Raw genomic sequence first — 15,449 nt, 5'->3', positions numbered from 1 at the left:
TTTTTTCCATCTGTGTGAGGAAATAAGCTGACTATATCAAATAACAAACCACCTCACACGCTGATGTAATGAATGTTTTTTCACTATGGCTTGCGAACCCGCTTATGTGAAGTAGATAGTGTGAGACAAAATGTACAGTTTTTAAATCTTTTCAAATTCTCCATCCAATTGTGAAGTTGTTTACCCCAGCCTTCAGTCAGTATTCATGTATTTTACGGTGCTTCTTAGTGTCAAAAATGAAACTTATCTTCAAATTTTGGGCTGTTCCTCGTATGAATTAAATGATTTGCCGTAGAAATTTATGAGAAATCATGTTTCAGATAGTGAAGGGTTTTGTTATCCCAGAACAAAATGTAAGCCAGCACAAAGTAAAATTTAACCTTTAAACTGTTCCATCACCAATAAATGATGAACTTCATAGGCGTCTGAATAGCTTATTGATGATTTGCAATACAGGGGAAAAAAGGAATGTTTCTCTTGTGCATTCAGAAAAGTATAAAGTCTAGCTATAGTTAGTCTGATGGTCCATATATGCATTTGAATTCTATGCATGATCAAATACATTTATATGCCAGGGTAGCATTATTGGGTAGCAGGGTATTGGCTGTATACATTTATAGCCAGGGTTTGCCGCTGTGGTGGTCGAGTGGTTATAGTGCCGGACTCGTGATGCGAGGATCCGGGTTCGAACCCCACAGTGGTGGTCGGCTGAAGTTGGTTTTCTGTGGTTCCCAACTTCAAGGCGCAAATGCGAGCCGATCTCCCCGTTAAAAAGTCTCGCCACAGAGAGCAACAGTCCTACAACGGTAAATCATTCAACCATAACACTTCACTCATAGTTAGAAAAACTGGGGGCAGATGACAGCACTACACATAACAAGCATTACACAGAAACAAACTTTACGTCAGGTTGCACTACACGTACACACACATTCCCGCATGTACCGATTCGTTGGGGGGTTCTGCGGGGGGGGGGGGTGCATGTGTGGTGTAGCAGTAGTAGGTAGGGCCTCCAAAAAATGGCTCGGGGATCCATGATGTTCTTAAGTCAGCCACCTCGTTGGGCAATTTGCCTGTTGTGGCGTCGTATTTGTATTTGTACAATAAGAAGGTTCAATTATAACACTAAAACTAAATCATCATTTTATTCTTGTTACTCATTTAATGAGTTGAATTTCATTAAAAAGAAAAAAATCTCTAAAATCACAAAAGCAGAATTTCATATTTTTTGAGGAAAATTTGGGATGAGTTTAGTATCAACTCAGATGAATTACATTCTTGAATGGTTTTTATTCCATTGAAAAATCGGATCAGGGTGACGATTTAATAAGACAAATGTGTTTTCATAATACCTTAGTTTATCCTATGGAAAAATTTTATATGTTCTCAATGCTTCGAAAGACAAAAACTTTAGCTCTTTGCATTTTTTTTTTTTTTTCATCGTCAATGATAGCTAATTCATTTTGAGTTTTGGTCAAGAAAGAATCAGCTTATTTTTTTCTGTACATATGTGCTTGTGCTCTTATAAAAAACAAAACAAGAAAACATTGGCTGTATAGCATTTTTTTTCCTCCTGTAGTTTTTAGTATGTTCAGAATGTGAAAATTTTATTTTGCATCGTGGGCTGATATGTGTTAGTTCAAAAGTGAATAGAAAATATTTATTTTTCATTATATTTTTTTTAGTTTTCATTATTTTTATAGTCGATAAACTAGATTGTGTTCATATAATTTTATGGTACAATGTGTTGTTTCCAGGAGGCGAGCATCGTGGTTTTATCCCTATTAGTGTTGTCATCTTATTCAATACATCTTACTTGAACACAATAATATCATCATGGAGTAAGTTCTATTTGTCACTTTTAATTTTATCGCCCGAAATTTTTATGTTACTGTTTGTGCAATGTGTGCATGTTGCTACAGAGCACGGAAGCTTATTTTCACAATGATACATATATTATTGTTTGAACGTGTAAAGGCCACTTTTGGAAATTTATTGGCCTAAAAAAAATTATGAAATATGCCTTTTTTAAATTTTTAATTCTTTGCACTCCGATGGTGCTGTTAGGATGATACTTATAATACAAATCAACATTGCTCTTGGTGCAAAGGGTTAATAGTTCCCGAACACTTCCATTCATTTTCTTTAACGTCACTTGAGGGGTTTACGACATTTATCATGTAATTTCTTTAACATTCTGTGAGGGATAGCAGTTTTTTGTTCCTACCATTTTTTCAAACGGGGGAAAAACATTCACGACTGAGTAGTATTTTGATTTTAGTAGCTTTGACTAATGGGTTTCAGCAGTTTGTGGATAGGTAGGGTGAGTAACAGTCTATATTTCAGCGATTTTCGCCATGGAAACAACACTTGTATGTTAGCCTAGCATTGTCCAGATGAATACTTTTTTTATTTTTAAATAGCTCTTTTTTCCAATTATTTTTGTCTGTTTTTGCCTGAGTTGATCCAAATACCCATGTTATTTGTTCTAAATTTTTTCCTTCCAAAAAGAAGCCAATCGTTGGCTTATTTTAACACATTCACTAATATCACTGTGGTAAGCTGTTTGCTGCCTCAGCCAAGCTATTTTTAAAATGAGTAGTTCCAGTCTCAAAATACATCAACAAAAGCAAATGTACATCATGGGAATGAGATACTTTGTCCATGGTAGTAAACATAATTAGAGGAAACTGATAGATACTTTTATATGGAGGAAGCTTTTTCAGTATTGAGAATCTTCACACTTTTATATTATAGTGTAGCATATTGAGTCAGGGTTAAATTAGATATCTATTCACATCTACAATGTGTGTAAGTATTCACTTTTGTCCTAGGCACTCATAAACTTTGTTTTGTTGGGAGGGCATGAGAGATTTTATATGTCAAAAATAAAATGGAGCGCAACAGGTTCTAGTCTGGTTAGATTGTGAAAAATAGCCATGCAGAAAAAACATTTTCGAAAATGTTCTTTTCTCTCACTCATTGATATTTTAGTTTTGCATATACAAACATTGACATTTTGCGTGTAAGACTGGTAAAAGTGGTTGAAGTTTTATAAATAGGGCCTTTTAATTTTCTTGCATTTCCTGATAAAAATTTTTTCCTTGTATCAGTTTACAAAAATAATGTGTTCAGATGTCGGTGTTGGGTCAGTGTTATTGGTAACAATTCTCCAGAATAGATTCGTGCTCCATAATGGAAATAAAAATATTTTTATCTGTTGTCAGATTTAAAATAGAATTTAATAATTATTATTTCATTGAAATGAACTCCTGGGTTGTAATGCATGATAATTTTTGGATATTACCCTGCGCCCTAGCTAGAGAGGGTAGAATTGGATTTGAGGTAGGTCATATTTGAAGAAATATATATAAAAATATTACAATGTAATACTTTCTACTATTTCGTATTCTGTCAGTAATGAATATACATTAATTGTTTCATTTCATTTTTGATGAACTGTTTCTGCATGCATGTTAAACGTATATTTTGTTTGATTCTGTGTAAATATTGTCATAAATACATGAATTTTCATAAATATGAAAGACCTTTAATTGCAGCATATCTGTCTCTTCTGGTATATAATATTTTTGTGTGCAGTGCAAAATACTAACTTTAGTTAGTGACAGAATTCGCACACAGAATTTGTGGGGCATTATAAAATGATTTAATGCTGTTCTAGGGAATAATTCTAATGCAATTTCATGATTCTACAGCTCATTGTCAGTGACCATCAAGGTAAGTTTAGAGTTATTTTTGTATTCTATTCAGAAACTAATCTGATATGGCTATGTTTTTCTGAAGATTTTCACATCAGAGTTCATCCAGGATATAGCATTCTGACACTCATTCCTGTTTTAATGGCTAGAGGAGACAAAGCTGGAAACTGAGTATTCAAACAAATTAAACAGCTAGCTCATCTCTTATTAGAAACAAATGATTTTTGGTGCTGAATATTATTTGTGTGTGTGATTCATAACTTGGATTGATAAATGTTATGGCCAAAGCCCGAAATCGGCCAGTTGATCCGGCCAATGTCCGAATTTCATGATTTGGCCTGTCTATCTCTCTCTATTCGTGAAGTGGCTGGACATCCCTGGCCAAAGAAAATGCATGATTCATTCGTAATTAAAAAAAAAGCCAAGTTCACTTTTTGTGATAGTTATGGTTAGTTATGGCAACCCTAACAAACAAAAGAATCAGAATATTGATATCTTAAGAGGATTGATATCAATATTATAGGGATCTCCCAACACTTATGCCCAATGTCTAAAATTCTATAGTTTTGAACATATTTCATTCTTTGGCCGTAGCATATATATACAGGGTGCATAGCTAACCGCTGGCATCACAACTTACTGGTAAACCATTTATCCTAGACACATACTTCCAGTTCAAAAAAGTATACAAGTAATGTGTAGAAGTCGGATACATCATTCATATTGTAACACTGTGTTCAAAAACCCAGTTAGAAAGTTGTTGCCCTGTGTCTTCTGAGGCCAACAAAAGGTATTCCACTTTTCTAAGTGCAATATTCGCTGAGATATATGAATTCAAAAAAGTGCAGGAAAATTGAGGGAGAGACAGCGTCAATGTGGGGAGAAAGCATTTACCTTTGGTTTATGCTATTCTTTCTCAGGTTTTCTCTTCTTTTTTTTAATTCAAATATCTGAGCAAATATTGCACTCAGAAACATGGAATTCATTTTCTTAACCTTAGAAGAAACAGGGCAACAGCTTTCTAATTTGGTTTTTCAGCATAGGGTGTCTGTATAAAAAGCATTTTTATTTTAGTAACTAAACAACCCCTTGCAATTTGAATGGCATCTGAATGATCATTTTCTGAGGTCTACACGTTATTTGGAAAAAAAATTTTAATTGGAAATATGCCTCTATGCTCAATGGTTTGCCAGTAAATTGTGATGCCATCTGTTAGCTATGCACCCTGTGTATGTACTATACATACCAAAATGCTTTACCACTAACAGCATATTTGTTCTTTTGTTATTAGAACAACTATGCAGTAATGAAGGAACATATCATGTTGATATAACATATACAATCATATTAATACAATAAAACCTGTCTTTAACGGAACCTGTATTAAGCGGAAACCAGTCTAATGCAGAAATAGAAAGGAAAATTGTGCCCTTAAGTGGAAAATTTCATACAAACACTGAGTGTTTGGCGACCAATAGACCAAAGGATCTACCCTTAAATTAGCGAAAACCGTTTCTGTACTTGATGCTATGGTTTTGATAAGCCATATGTAGTGATATAGTTGCTTTATTGCTATATAATGTAGTTGCTTTCTGAAATTGTAACAAAATTTTTGAGAAAAGCATGCTTTTCTGCCGGAGAAATAAGTGTGAGGGTTGGATTTCCAAATGATATGCAAGACTAGCAAAATTGTATGAAGCTGCTTTCCATAATCACACGACTGAGTAAGGCCATAATTAGAGAGAGGTGAAAAGAGAACTGCCTTGGCTGCGAAATTTTGGGGGGGGGGGAGCAAATTTTAACTGGAAACAAAAACATGTCCTTAAATCATCAAATTTTATAGTGGTTGGGGTGGCAAAATCATGTTGCTCTCTCTCTCTCTCAAAATTCTTAGTTTTGGCCCTGATGCCAAGGACTACATAAACATAGACAATGTACAAACTGAAACTGATATGACAGATATTGGCGCACTCATTGAAAATTTTTTAAGGAAGTATGTGTGTGTCATTATTTTAGAAGAAAAATGATGTAGGTCAGAAATTTATAATCAGAAATTTATTATATGCTGCCAAAAAACCCAAATACAGTATTTATTAATTAGACTATTTATTCATATATTTTTTTAAATTATTTACTCTATCTTCAATTAATTTATTTTTATTTTATTTCAATCACACGTGAGATCATTTCATAATTTTAGACTTTTTGTCAATTGAACCTTTATCAAGCGGAAACCTGTGTACAATGGAAAAAAAATCTTGGTCCCTTTCGATTCCGTTGAAGACAGGTTTTACTGTATGATTTCATAGTTGCTTAAATCGTTATGCCCAGCTTATTCAAATGTAAGATGGTCAAGTTTATTGAGTTTCTTTCATTAGGTGATAAAACAGAATTTTATTAAGTTAGCATTTTCTGTCAGCTCTTTAATAGAGGGTGTGCAGAAGCAAATAAAGGATAGGTTAAAGCAAATCATTTATTGACAATTGAGAGGAATTACTTTCAACAGTAACTTGTTGGTCATTGAATATGTAATCTTTATTCTCTTTAATTTTATGTAAGAAGAAGGGAACAGCACACATATAGGACTTTATGCAAAGAAATTTACGAAATGGGTAGATTAATGCACTGTTATGCGATACTGAAGTTTGTGGGCTTGCTGTTTCTAATTTGACAGTTATATAGACCAGGCTGAATGTTTCTTTCTTCTTTGCTTTCTCTTTGGTTATTACTCCCAATGTTAACTAAATTCTTTTGGTTTTTTCTTAATTCTCAAAGCATTTACTTCAGATTATTGGAAGCACATTACAACCTCAAATGCTCAGTATTTTCATGTCATTCACCTATGTCGTGTATGATCTGTTGCCAAGGGGGATGTCAAAGTATGGTATTGAATATCAAATGAGCCAAAGAATTCCAGCAACAATGATATTTCATACAGGAGCATGAAAGTGTTATAATGGATAGCTCACGATGTCATTGAATGACTAACGCAAAAGTTTCTTCAGTTTTAGAAACCACACGTCGTCAAACTTCCCTGATTTTGCAAATGAAAATTTTTTAAATTTTTCATGTGGCTAGTGAATAACAATAATTATGATCAGCTTCTTTATGCTGATTTTTTTTATAACTTGGATTTTCTGCATTCTTATCCAGTTGTACACTTTTTGTTTGAATCTCATTAGCGTTTTGGGTATTTAAATTATTGTAAGTATTTAAGAAAGGGTTTCAATTTACCTAGCTGTGAATTGTGTTTGGGGTTTGACTTCTAACATTTTGCACATAATGATTCAATATTTTGCACTTCATGAATCAATGCATAAAATTATGCAAGTTCTAATGAAATCGATAAATTATCAGCAAATGTGTTATGTATGTACATATTTTTGTGCATTTTTTGCATGTATAACACTTTTCTTTCTTATCCTCTTTTGTTTGGTGGAATGACACAAGACATTTTAGTTTTGCTTTTAAATTGCATGCTCATCCCCCTTTATTTTTATGCATGTGAATCAATTCTTTTTACCCTTTTCATTTTTCATATTTGTTACAGCAACTTATCATATTTCCCCTCCGATTTTTCACTGTGAATGATGACATTTCCACACATTTGTCAGTAATATTATGCTTTAGAATCTATATCATCCGCAAATAATTTTTTAGAAGAGGAATGATGATAGCCAGAAAACACCATTAAGCCACAAAGAATGAAAAATAGTTGTAAAAGTTTTTACAAAGTACTTTTTAAAATAGAATGAGTAGTTGTGCATTTTATCTGCTTAAATGAATATTCAGTGAAATATCGTGTCAAATGACCACAGTAATTATATGGATTTTCCATTTTTATTGGAAAGTATGTTTCAGTAATAACCCAACTTTTGATCCCTTTACTGGAGTTACTTTACATTTGTATCATAGTGTCCAAAAAATGATTTTTTTTTTTTTTTCAATTAGTTGTAATTTGAATAAATCTTAAAAGCTTTTGACGTCACATTCTTAACATTTGTTTTTCCCATAAGAGTTGCATCAAAAAGATGAATAGGTAATAAAGAATAAAAGTAATCTTTACATTTATCTCAAGGTATCACTGTACTCACATAACTTATTCACACGGTTATCTAAGAAGCTATGTGTATTTGCTAACTGAATCTTTAAACATAAACAGGTGGGTGCTTTGCCATGAGGCCCCCCCCCCCCCCCACCCTTGAAGTCAGAATCTGAACTACAAGTGCAAGTTTTTTAAAAAAAAATTGTCCTTCACAGACACTGTCATTACAGACATTGTTTTCTGATGTTTTGTATTGTCGAAGGCTGCAGTTTGTCATGTTAAAAAGTGAATATGATTATTGCATATTCTTATGTATAAATATTTTTTTCTCATTGGCTTGTCATTTCTTCATCTTCGTTTATCCTCCAGCCAATCAGGTTGGAATTTCCGATCATACATTTCTATGTGATTCTGTGGTTTTTGTCCCCCTACCTACCTCTCCTAAAAGTTTGTACTTTGAGTTTTTAATTACCCTGTATAACAGGAGTAGTATATTAGTTTTATATAGTAAATGAAATTTTGGTTTGAGAATATAGCTGTATTGTGGCAGTAAAGTTAATCTTCCTCACCAGTTGAGATGGAGGTTTTGAAATAAGTGTTCATGTGAACAAATCCCTTGTTCACATGCAAAAATAGAAGAGAATATTTTTATTTATCAGTAATTAAAGTTTGTAAATAACTCTTCCCTTCGAAAAGTAAAACGCTAGCAAATAAGGCTGTGGGTTTTTGCTGGAAAGAAGAAAGAAAACATCATGGTCGAAGAAATCTTTTGGTTTGAAAAATAAATTCTGGTTGCTGCATGTGGCTCACAAGTATCAAGCTGCATAAATATGTATGACATCACTTGTCTGGACTTTATTTCCTTCCAGTCATTATAATTCCATTGATAATTTTAGGATTTTTTTGATTAGTCTAAGTAAGTTTGGATCTTGAATATTTTTTTCCCCCCGAAATGTATTCTCAGCTTTTTAAAGATTTTACTTTTTTTTTTTCTTTGTGAAAATGTAGATTTCATATTCAGTTTCAATTTGCGAGCAGATGCTGCTCCAGGGTTTGAACAGTCCTTGAAAATCCACTTATAATCATTTTCAAGTGCTTAATTTGTGAATTTCTTCCATCAATTTTTGTCTCCCCCTTCAACTAAATCCCTCCCCCCTAAACCCTATTCCACTGGGGCAAAAATTGGTAACGCAACAATGATACAATGATTATGAGAAAATGTTCAAAACAGGATATATGGTCAGGCATACATGAGGTATTTCTATGCTAGAAAAGATTTTGCCTAAAATCTGACAGCAAAACACTGCGCTTTAAGATATTGCTTCAAAATATTTTGAACTAATGAATTAATGAATGTCAGTTGCCTACCGTATTTCCTCGATAAACATATGGGAAAATCGCCAATTGTCATCAAAAATGATGCTAAAGGTAGGCAAAGTTGCCAATTATTGCTAAAATTGTCAAAAAACACCAAAGGCAGGAAATGAAGCACCATTGCATTGAAACAATAGATTTAAATGAATTCTATGGGGGAAAAAATCGTTAACATAAAAATATTTGAAGTCATAATTATAATATTCGTAAGATTGGGAAAATAATTTTAATTATTTTTTAATGGTAACTTTTTCTTCCAGTAAAGAATACAAATTTCAATAAACTTTGTTGAAAACATGTAAAATAATGGGGCATTTTCATGAAAATCTGGGAATGTCCCAGGAAATACAGGTCATATAGTCACCCTAGATATATGATTACTTGCTTTATAATTTTTTTTCTATCGAACACAAATTTCAATACTGTTTCAAATGTAAAATGATTTCTGCTTAAATGCCATTTCCATACTAAACTACAGTGGCTTTTTAAAGCAAGACCCTTAGAATTTCACAGTCTACAAATTGAAATATAATTGTTTTAAAAAATTATAGATCTTTAATAAATTAGCATTTCAAACTCAATTAAAAATGAGTAAATATTGAATATAAATTTAACAAATCGAAGTAATTTCATTTTTTTTTTAAATCAAGATTTTTATCAACTGTAATATGAATGTCCTTGAATTTTAAAATTTTGCCTGGAAAAGTGCTTGAATAGTCCTTGAATTTTTTTACATTCAAAGAGTATGAACCATGTGCTCGTTGTTCATATTTAGTTGTGTAGGCTTATTTACTGTGTGAGCCACATAATTTCTGAGAAATCAAAACTTGCATACCAAAGTCTTTCACTATGACATACTAGCTATAATATACGGTGCTGTCCAGGTTTTCTTCAATTACTTAGAGGATTGACATGGTGACAAACCATTATAAAGTAATGAACTATATATATAAACTTGATTTTGTCTGTGTGTATGTTCTCTATACAAATCTACAATTTTAGATAGATCGTTGCCAAATTTTGCATATGTACCAAATGGGACCTGACTTGAATGATAGGCTACTTTAAAAGTTCGTCAGAGCAGGGCAAATGCCCGATGGGCAAAAAAAAAACTGTCGGGCAACAATGGTTTTTTGAGCCTCAACGATCACTTTCCGAACGTTTACTTTGGTTACCGTGGTTCCCTAGCAATGCGTTTCAGACGTGTGTATATGCCTTTACAATGGTTTGTCATTAATGCTGCCAGTGTGTATGTATAATAGTTTATGCCTTTATAATGGTTTGCTACATTTTCAATACTCCCAGTAATAAGACTTTTTAAATAGATGTCATAATCATCAGCATCTCTTTGAGGGTCACGCAAAGGTTGATCCCTATAGAAATCAGTGTTAAAATTGCCGATCTTACTGCAAAAATTTAGTATGAGATTTTCCGCCACATCAATAATTTTAAAAATTGTATCGAATTCTTGATTTTTGAAATATTGAGTTCGCTTAGAGATATATGAAGCCCAGGAGATTAAATATGAAGTAATTAGCCAAACCTATACTTTTGAGTTGGATATTCGAACAATATCATTGATTTAAACTTTTTATTTATATCTTGTCAAGCATGAAAATTAATGTCTCCGTATTTTCTTTTGATATTCAACTGCATAAATTCATGTGGGTGAGGATATTTTAATATTAATTATGGAGCCATTCCCAAAGCTGTGGAATTTTTACGATGTACATAAAAAGTACATCGTAAAAATTCCACAACTTTAATTAATCATTTTTGGAAGCAGAAACAGGGAGATGGATAACTTGAAGTTCAAGTGAGGGGGGGGGGATTGAAATACCTAGCTCCCCTTGAAAAAGGGAAAAAAAAATTCATTTCTATGTTTCTTTAAATCTAGATTTGTTTATTTCATGAGTCACACAGGAAGTTGCCATATTGCTTAACTTAGACACGGTTTGCATGTCCCTCAAAGAAAGAGGGAGATATTGCGTGATCCAAAAAGTCTCATTGAAGAAAACCTGGGCAGCGCCGGGTATTATAGCTAGTTGTACATAATACTGGCAGCATTAAAGAAATGACAAACCATTCTAAACACAGAGAAAATCATATATACATATAGATTTGCCTCTAATGTCTTTATTCTAGCTAGATTGAGTGTTCTTTTTGTAGTGTCATTCTAAGTGCTAGTTAACTTTTTTGTCTATAAGAAAACTAGCTGTTAAATTATTCTTCTTGATTTGTTGTTTAAGTGATGATATTAAGTGTAGGTAGGTAATTAATATTTTTTTTTCAAAAGATTCCTAGTTGATTTAAAGAAACTTAATTTGTAGAACTAAAATACCTATATTCTATTTACTGAAACATTGCTTTTAGTTTAACCTTCCATTTAGTGTAATTTATCAAGTTTTCTGTCACATTTTTATATTGCGCTCAATAGAAGATTTAAAAAAAGTGTTGTGAAAAGCAGGTAACACATTGAAACAACTGACTGAGGGAAAAAAATGTTTCAACATTTGGTATCGGTACTAAGACAGAGTGGTGACAATTATTTTTTGAAAATCAATACTTTTGATTTTTCCCTGGAAGTTTTTTTTATCCTAGAAATATAAAAAATATTTAGTAAAATTGTCTCGCACATCTATTTTCCATAATTTCTTTTTCTTCATTTTCTTGAATGAAAATTAATATTTAAAATTCGTTTATTTTATTATTATTATATCAAGTCTAGTTGTAAGTTCCCTAGTTTTTCTTTCTTGCAGCTCTTCCAGTTAGTATGCTTGCTGAAAAAATGGAAAAAAGAAAAAAAGAAAAAAAAATGTGAAGAAGAGAAAAATAAAAAGACTAAATAAAATTTTATATGTAAAAAAAAAATTGACAAATTGCGTGCTTTTTTTACTCTTGTCTGCATATTTTATGTTCATTTTTATATGCACTTTTTCAAGTTCAAAATCATATCCACTATGGGTGTCATCAAATGTTCAGAATCATATTTTGAGACGTCTATGCTTCTGTACAGTACTCATGTTTCTCAAGGCTTTTATATTCTGTTTGTTAAAGAAAAACTTTGATAGTTTTTTAACATGGATCAATTCTCATTAGTTTTCAAGGAAATCGCGTGTGCTTCCATTAGTATTGTGGTGATGGTTTTAAGGTAGGCCATTGAGAAAACAAAACAAGCATATATAATGTAGTCGTTTATGTATCTTAGTAGGTGTATGTATATTTTATATACAGAGTGCATAGGTAACAGGGCGTTGCCTATTTTACCGGGGAATCGTTAATTCTAGGAAAATACTTCCAATTAGAAAATGTATCGAAATGAAGTGTAGTACTCAGATGTCATTCATGTTTCAAGGGTTTGTGGTGTAATTATTAAAATGAAATAACTTTTTATATAGGCCCCTTGTACACAAAAACCCAATAGAAAATTGTTGCCCTGTTTCTAACAAAACAAAATTCCACGTTTCTAATTGATTGGTAGCCAAGATATTCGAAAATGGAGGAAAGTTGGGGTTTAACAGCATTAAATGCGGGTAAAATGGGTTTTCCTCATTTTTACGGCTGTTTTTCCCCAACTTTTTCTCCGTTTTTTAAAATTGGAATCTCTGCAAATATTGCAGTTAGAAACGTGGATTTTTTTTTTTGCCATCAGGAAAGACACGGCAACAAATTTGTAATTGGAATCTTAAGCACAAAACGTAAACATTTTCATTTTAATAACACTATAAACCCTTGCAATATGAATGAATGGCATATCTGACTACTACACGTCATTTGAATACTCTTTCTAATTGGTATGCCTCTAGGATCAACTGTTCGCCTGTAAAATTCCACATGCCATGTTACCTATGCACCCTGTATATATCTGTTGAGCTATAATTATTACTACTAACGATTTATATACAGTATTTTTTTTTTTTGGACTAAAAGAATGTTTAAAATATTAAATGTTTTGAAGGTTAGTAGTGTAAGGTGAGTTATATCTGTTCAATGCAACTGGTAAACGTGTAATATACCTAATAGATATTAAACGTTCTTGCATGTTTTTTAATCAAAAGATATGCTGCAAGTGTTGCTGTTCATATGACATTTATATATTTATAAAATTTCTATCTCAGATTGTGAGTTAAGGTGTTCATTCCATGATGAAAAATCAATATGTTCAAATCGCATGTTATAAAAATCGCACGCTATAAATTTCCTTTTTTTAATACTTGCTTTTCACTTTGGAAAAAACTATGTAAATTCAATAATGTAGAATTTGGAAAGAAAAAAAATAGGAAATTACGGTGACTCGAGTCGAAAAGAATGTTTCGTTCTAGGTGCCGTAGGAGCTCTGATACGAAGAAGACTGCGATGTACGGCCCACAAGGGCGTATTCAGGTTGGGATGGCATTGAATATTCTTGGAATTTTTTTTCCGGCACGCCCACGATCAATGAACTTATATCGCAAAAGCGACAGAGCCTGGGCGTGCTCGGTTCTATACTATACTATTCTTGGAATTATTAAGGGGCTCAGCAATTTCGGATTGTTCTGGGAGGGGGGTCGAGCCCCCTCTAGGTTCCAGTGCCACTGAGGTGCTGTATTTAATGAACTGGATTAAAATTATAAAAAAATTTGAATGATTTCTTTTTATATTGTACTATGATTAGGGTGGGCCCCCTCCTCCTCATGGTAAAGCTGAACATTCATCACTACTGACGAGCTTTAAACCAATGTTGGCATGTCTGTAACTTCACTAATTACACTGCTGGCCACCCAAATTGCAACACCAAGAAAGACAAGAGATATCGCAACAATATTTATTTTGTAGATAACATGTTGAACAAGCATCAAATGATTAAATTTATAGACTTCTGTGAAGTGTGGTTCCTGCCAAAATCAGTAGCCAGAGTAGCCGCCATTGTTGGAGATCACCGCTGCCACACGCCTCGGCATTGATTCAAAGAGACTTTGGATGTGTTCTTGGGGTACAGCAGACCAAGCAGCTTCCACGCGTTGCAAAAGTTGATCTGGGTCAATCGTTGAGCAACCATGGACCACATGTTTTCTATCGGCGAAAGATCCGGAGAGCGAGCTGGCCAGGGAAGCAATTCAATCTGGCGATTGACGAAGAACCTTTGGACAATGCGTGCCACGTGTGGTCGCGCATTATCCTGTTGAAATATGGCTGTGGGCAAGCCCTGAAGGTAAGGAAGGACAACTGGCTCCAACACCTCGGAGATGTAGCGCTGGCTTTTTAAAGTACCGGCAATGCGTACTAGAGGAGTGCGAGAGTGATATCTAATACCGCCCCATACCATAATACCCGGTGTAGGACCAGTGTGGCGGTGCATAACGCAGCTGTTCAGCATCCTCTGTCCACGGTGTCTCCAGACTCGAATCCGACCATCGTGGTGTTGTAGACAGAAGCGTGACTCGTCAGTAAAGACAATTTCATTCCATTGTGCCGTCCACATCCTTTTTTCATCGCACCATTGGCGGCGGAGACGTCTGTGGTTCTGCGTCAAGGGTAGACGAAGCAATGGACGTCTTGCGGACAGACCACTCTGCTGTAAACGGCGTCGAATGGTACGCGCAGACACTGGATGATGCGGTATAGACTGAATGTGCTGTGCTATGGTTCGTGATGTGGCTGAGCGATCCGTCACTGCCATACGCACAATACGCCTGTCATCACGTGAAGTGGTGCACTGAGGTGGATGCGATCGAACAAGTCGGTCCGTCGTACTCTCCTGCATCCAACGATCACATATCCGCATTACAGTTGTTTGGTTTCGTCCAACACGACTACCGATTTCCCTGAAAGATAATCCACAATCTCGGTAGGCCACTATCCTTCCTCTGTTGAACTCGGATACTTGATCAAAAGATGATCGCTGTTTTCTACGAGGCATAATTGATCGTTTTTTTGAAAAAACCACAAGAAAAACAAAATTGCCGTACTTCAAATCGTCGAAATCTCCAAGCCTTAACTAGCGCTTTGAAGTGGCGCCACAGGCGCGCGTGATGTGCGTCTGCGCTGAAATTCTAATCATTTGCATATCTCACCTCCGCTAATGCATGTTGGAAATTTCATATTATTTGCATGCTTCCTTCAGGGTGTTGCATTTACGGTGGCTAGCAGTGTATATGCAGTGCATTACGTGTCACCAGGAGATTCACCTGTTAAAATACATTATTGTTTGTATAAAGCCTTGAATTCTATGTTCTAATTGCTGATTTGAAATGATAATAGATGTATCACAAACATATAATACCGTTGGACTTGAAATTTAATGTAAAAAGTTAAAATTTGATTTTTTTTTT

At 34.0% G+C, this 15,449-nt stretch overlaps 1 protein-coding gene across 4 annotated transcripts in view; it reads left to right on the top strand.

Annotated features, from left to right (window-relative positions):
* The window catches only part of Pabp2 (poly(A) binding protein nuclear 1), a 33,697-nt gene extending 20,349 nt beyond the window's left edge, over positions 1-13,348 (top strand). For 2 of the 4 annotated variants that reach the window (XM_089237104.1, XM_089237103.1), the window contains exon 8: positions 11,898-12,004. In XM_089237104.1, coding sequence (XP_089093230.1) covers positions 11,898-11,910 — 13 coding nt within the window. In that variant the 3' untranslated portion in view covers positions 11,911-12,004. Of the gene's footprint in view, positions 1-1,757; positions 1,842-11,897 lie in introns of all 4 variants that reach the window. The other 2 variants (XM_089237100.1, XM_089237101.1) reach the window with 2 other exon arrangements.
* Positions 13,349-15,449: the final 2,101 nt, after the last annotated feature.

This window comes from Pholcus phalangioides, unplaced genomic scaffold (genome assembly GCF_987345545.1).
Source record: "Pholcus phalangioides strain wild (caught in Gottingen) unplaced genomic scaffold, Ppha-v1.0 ptg000009l_1, whole genome shotgun sequence".
NCBI lineage: Eukaryota > Metazoa > Arthropoda > Arachnida > Araneae > Pholcidae > Pholcus > Pholcus phalangioides.
This window is presented reverse-complemented; position numbering and strand designations above follow the sequence as displayed.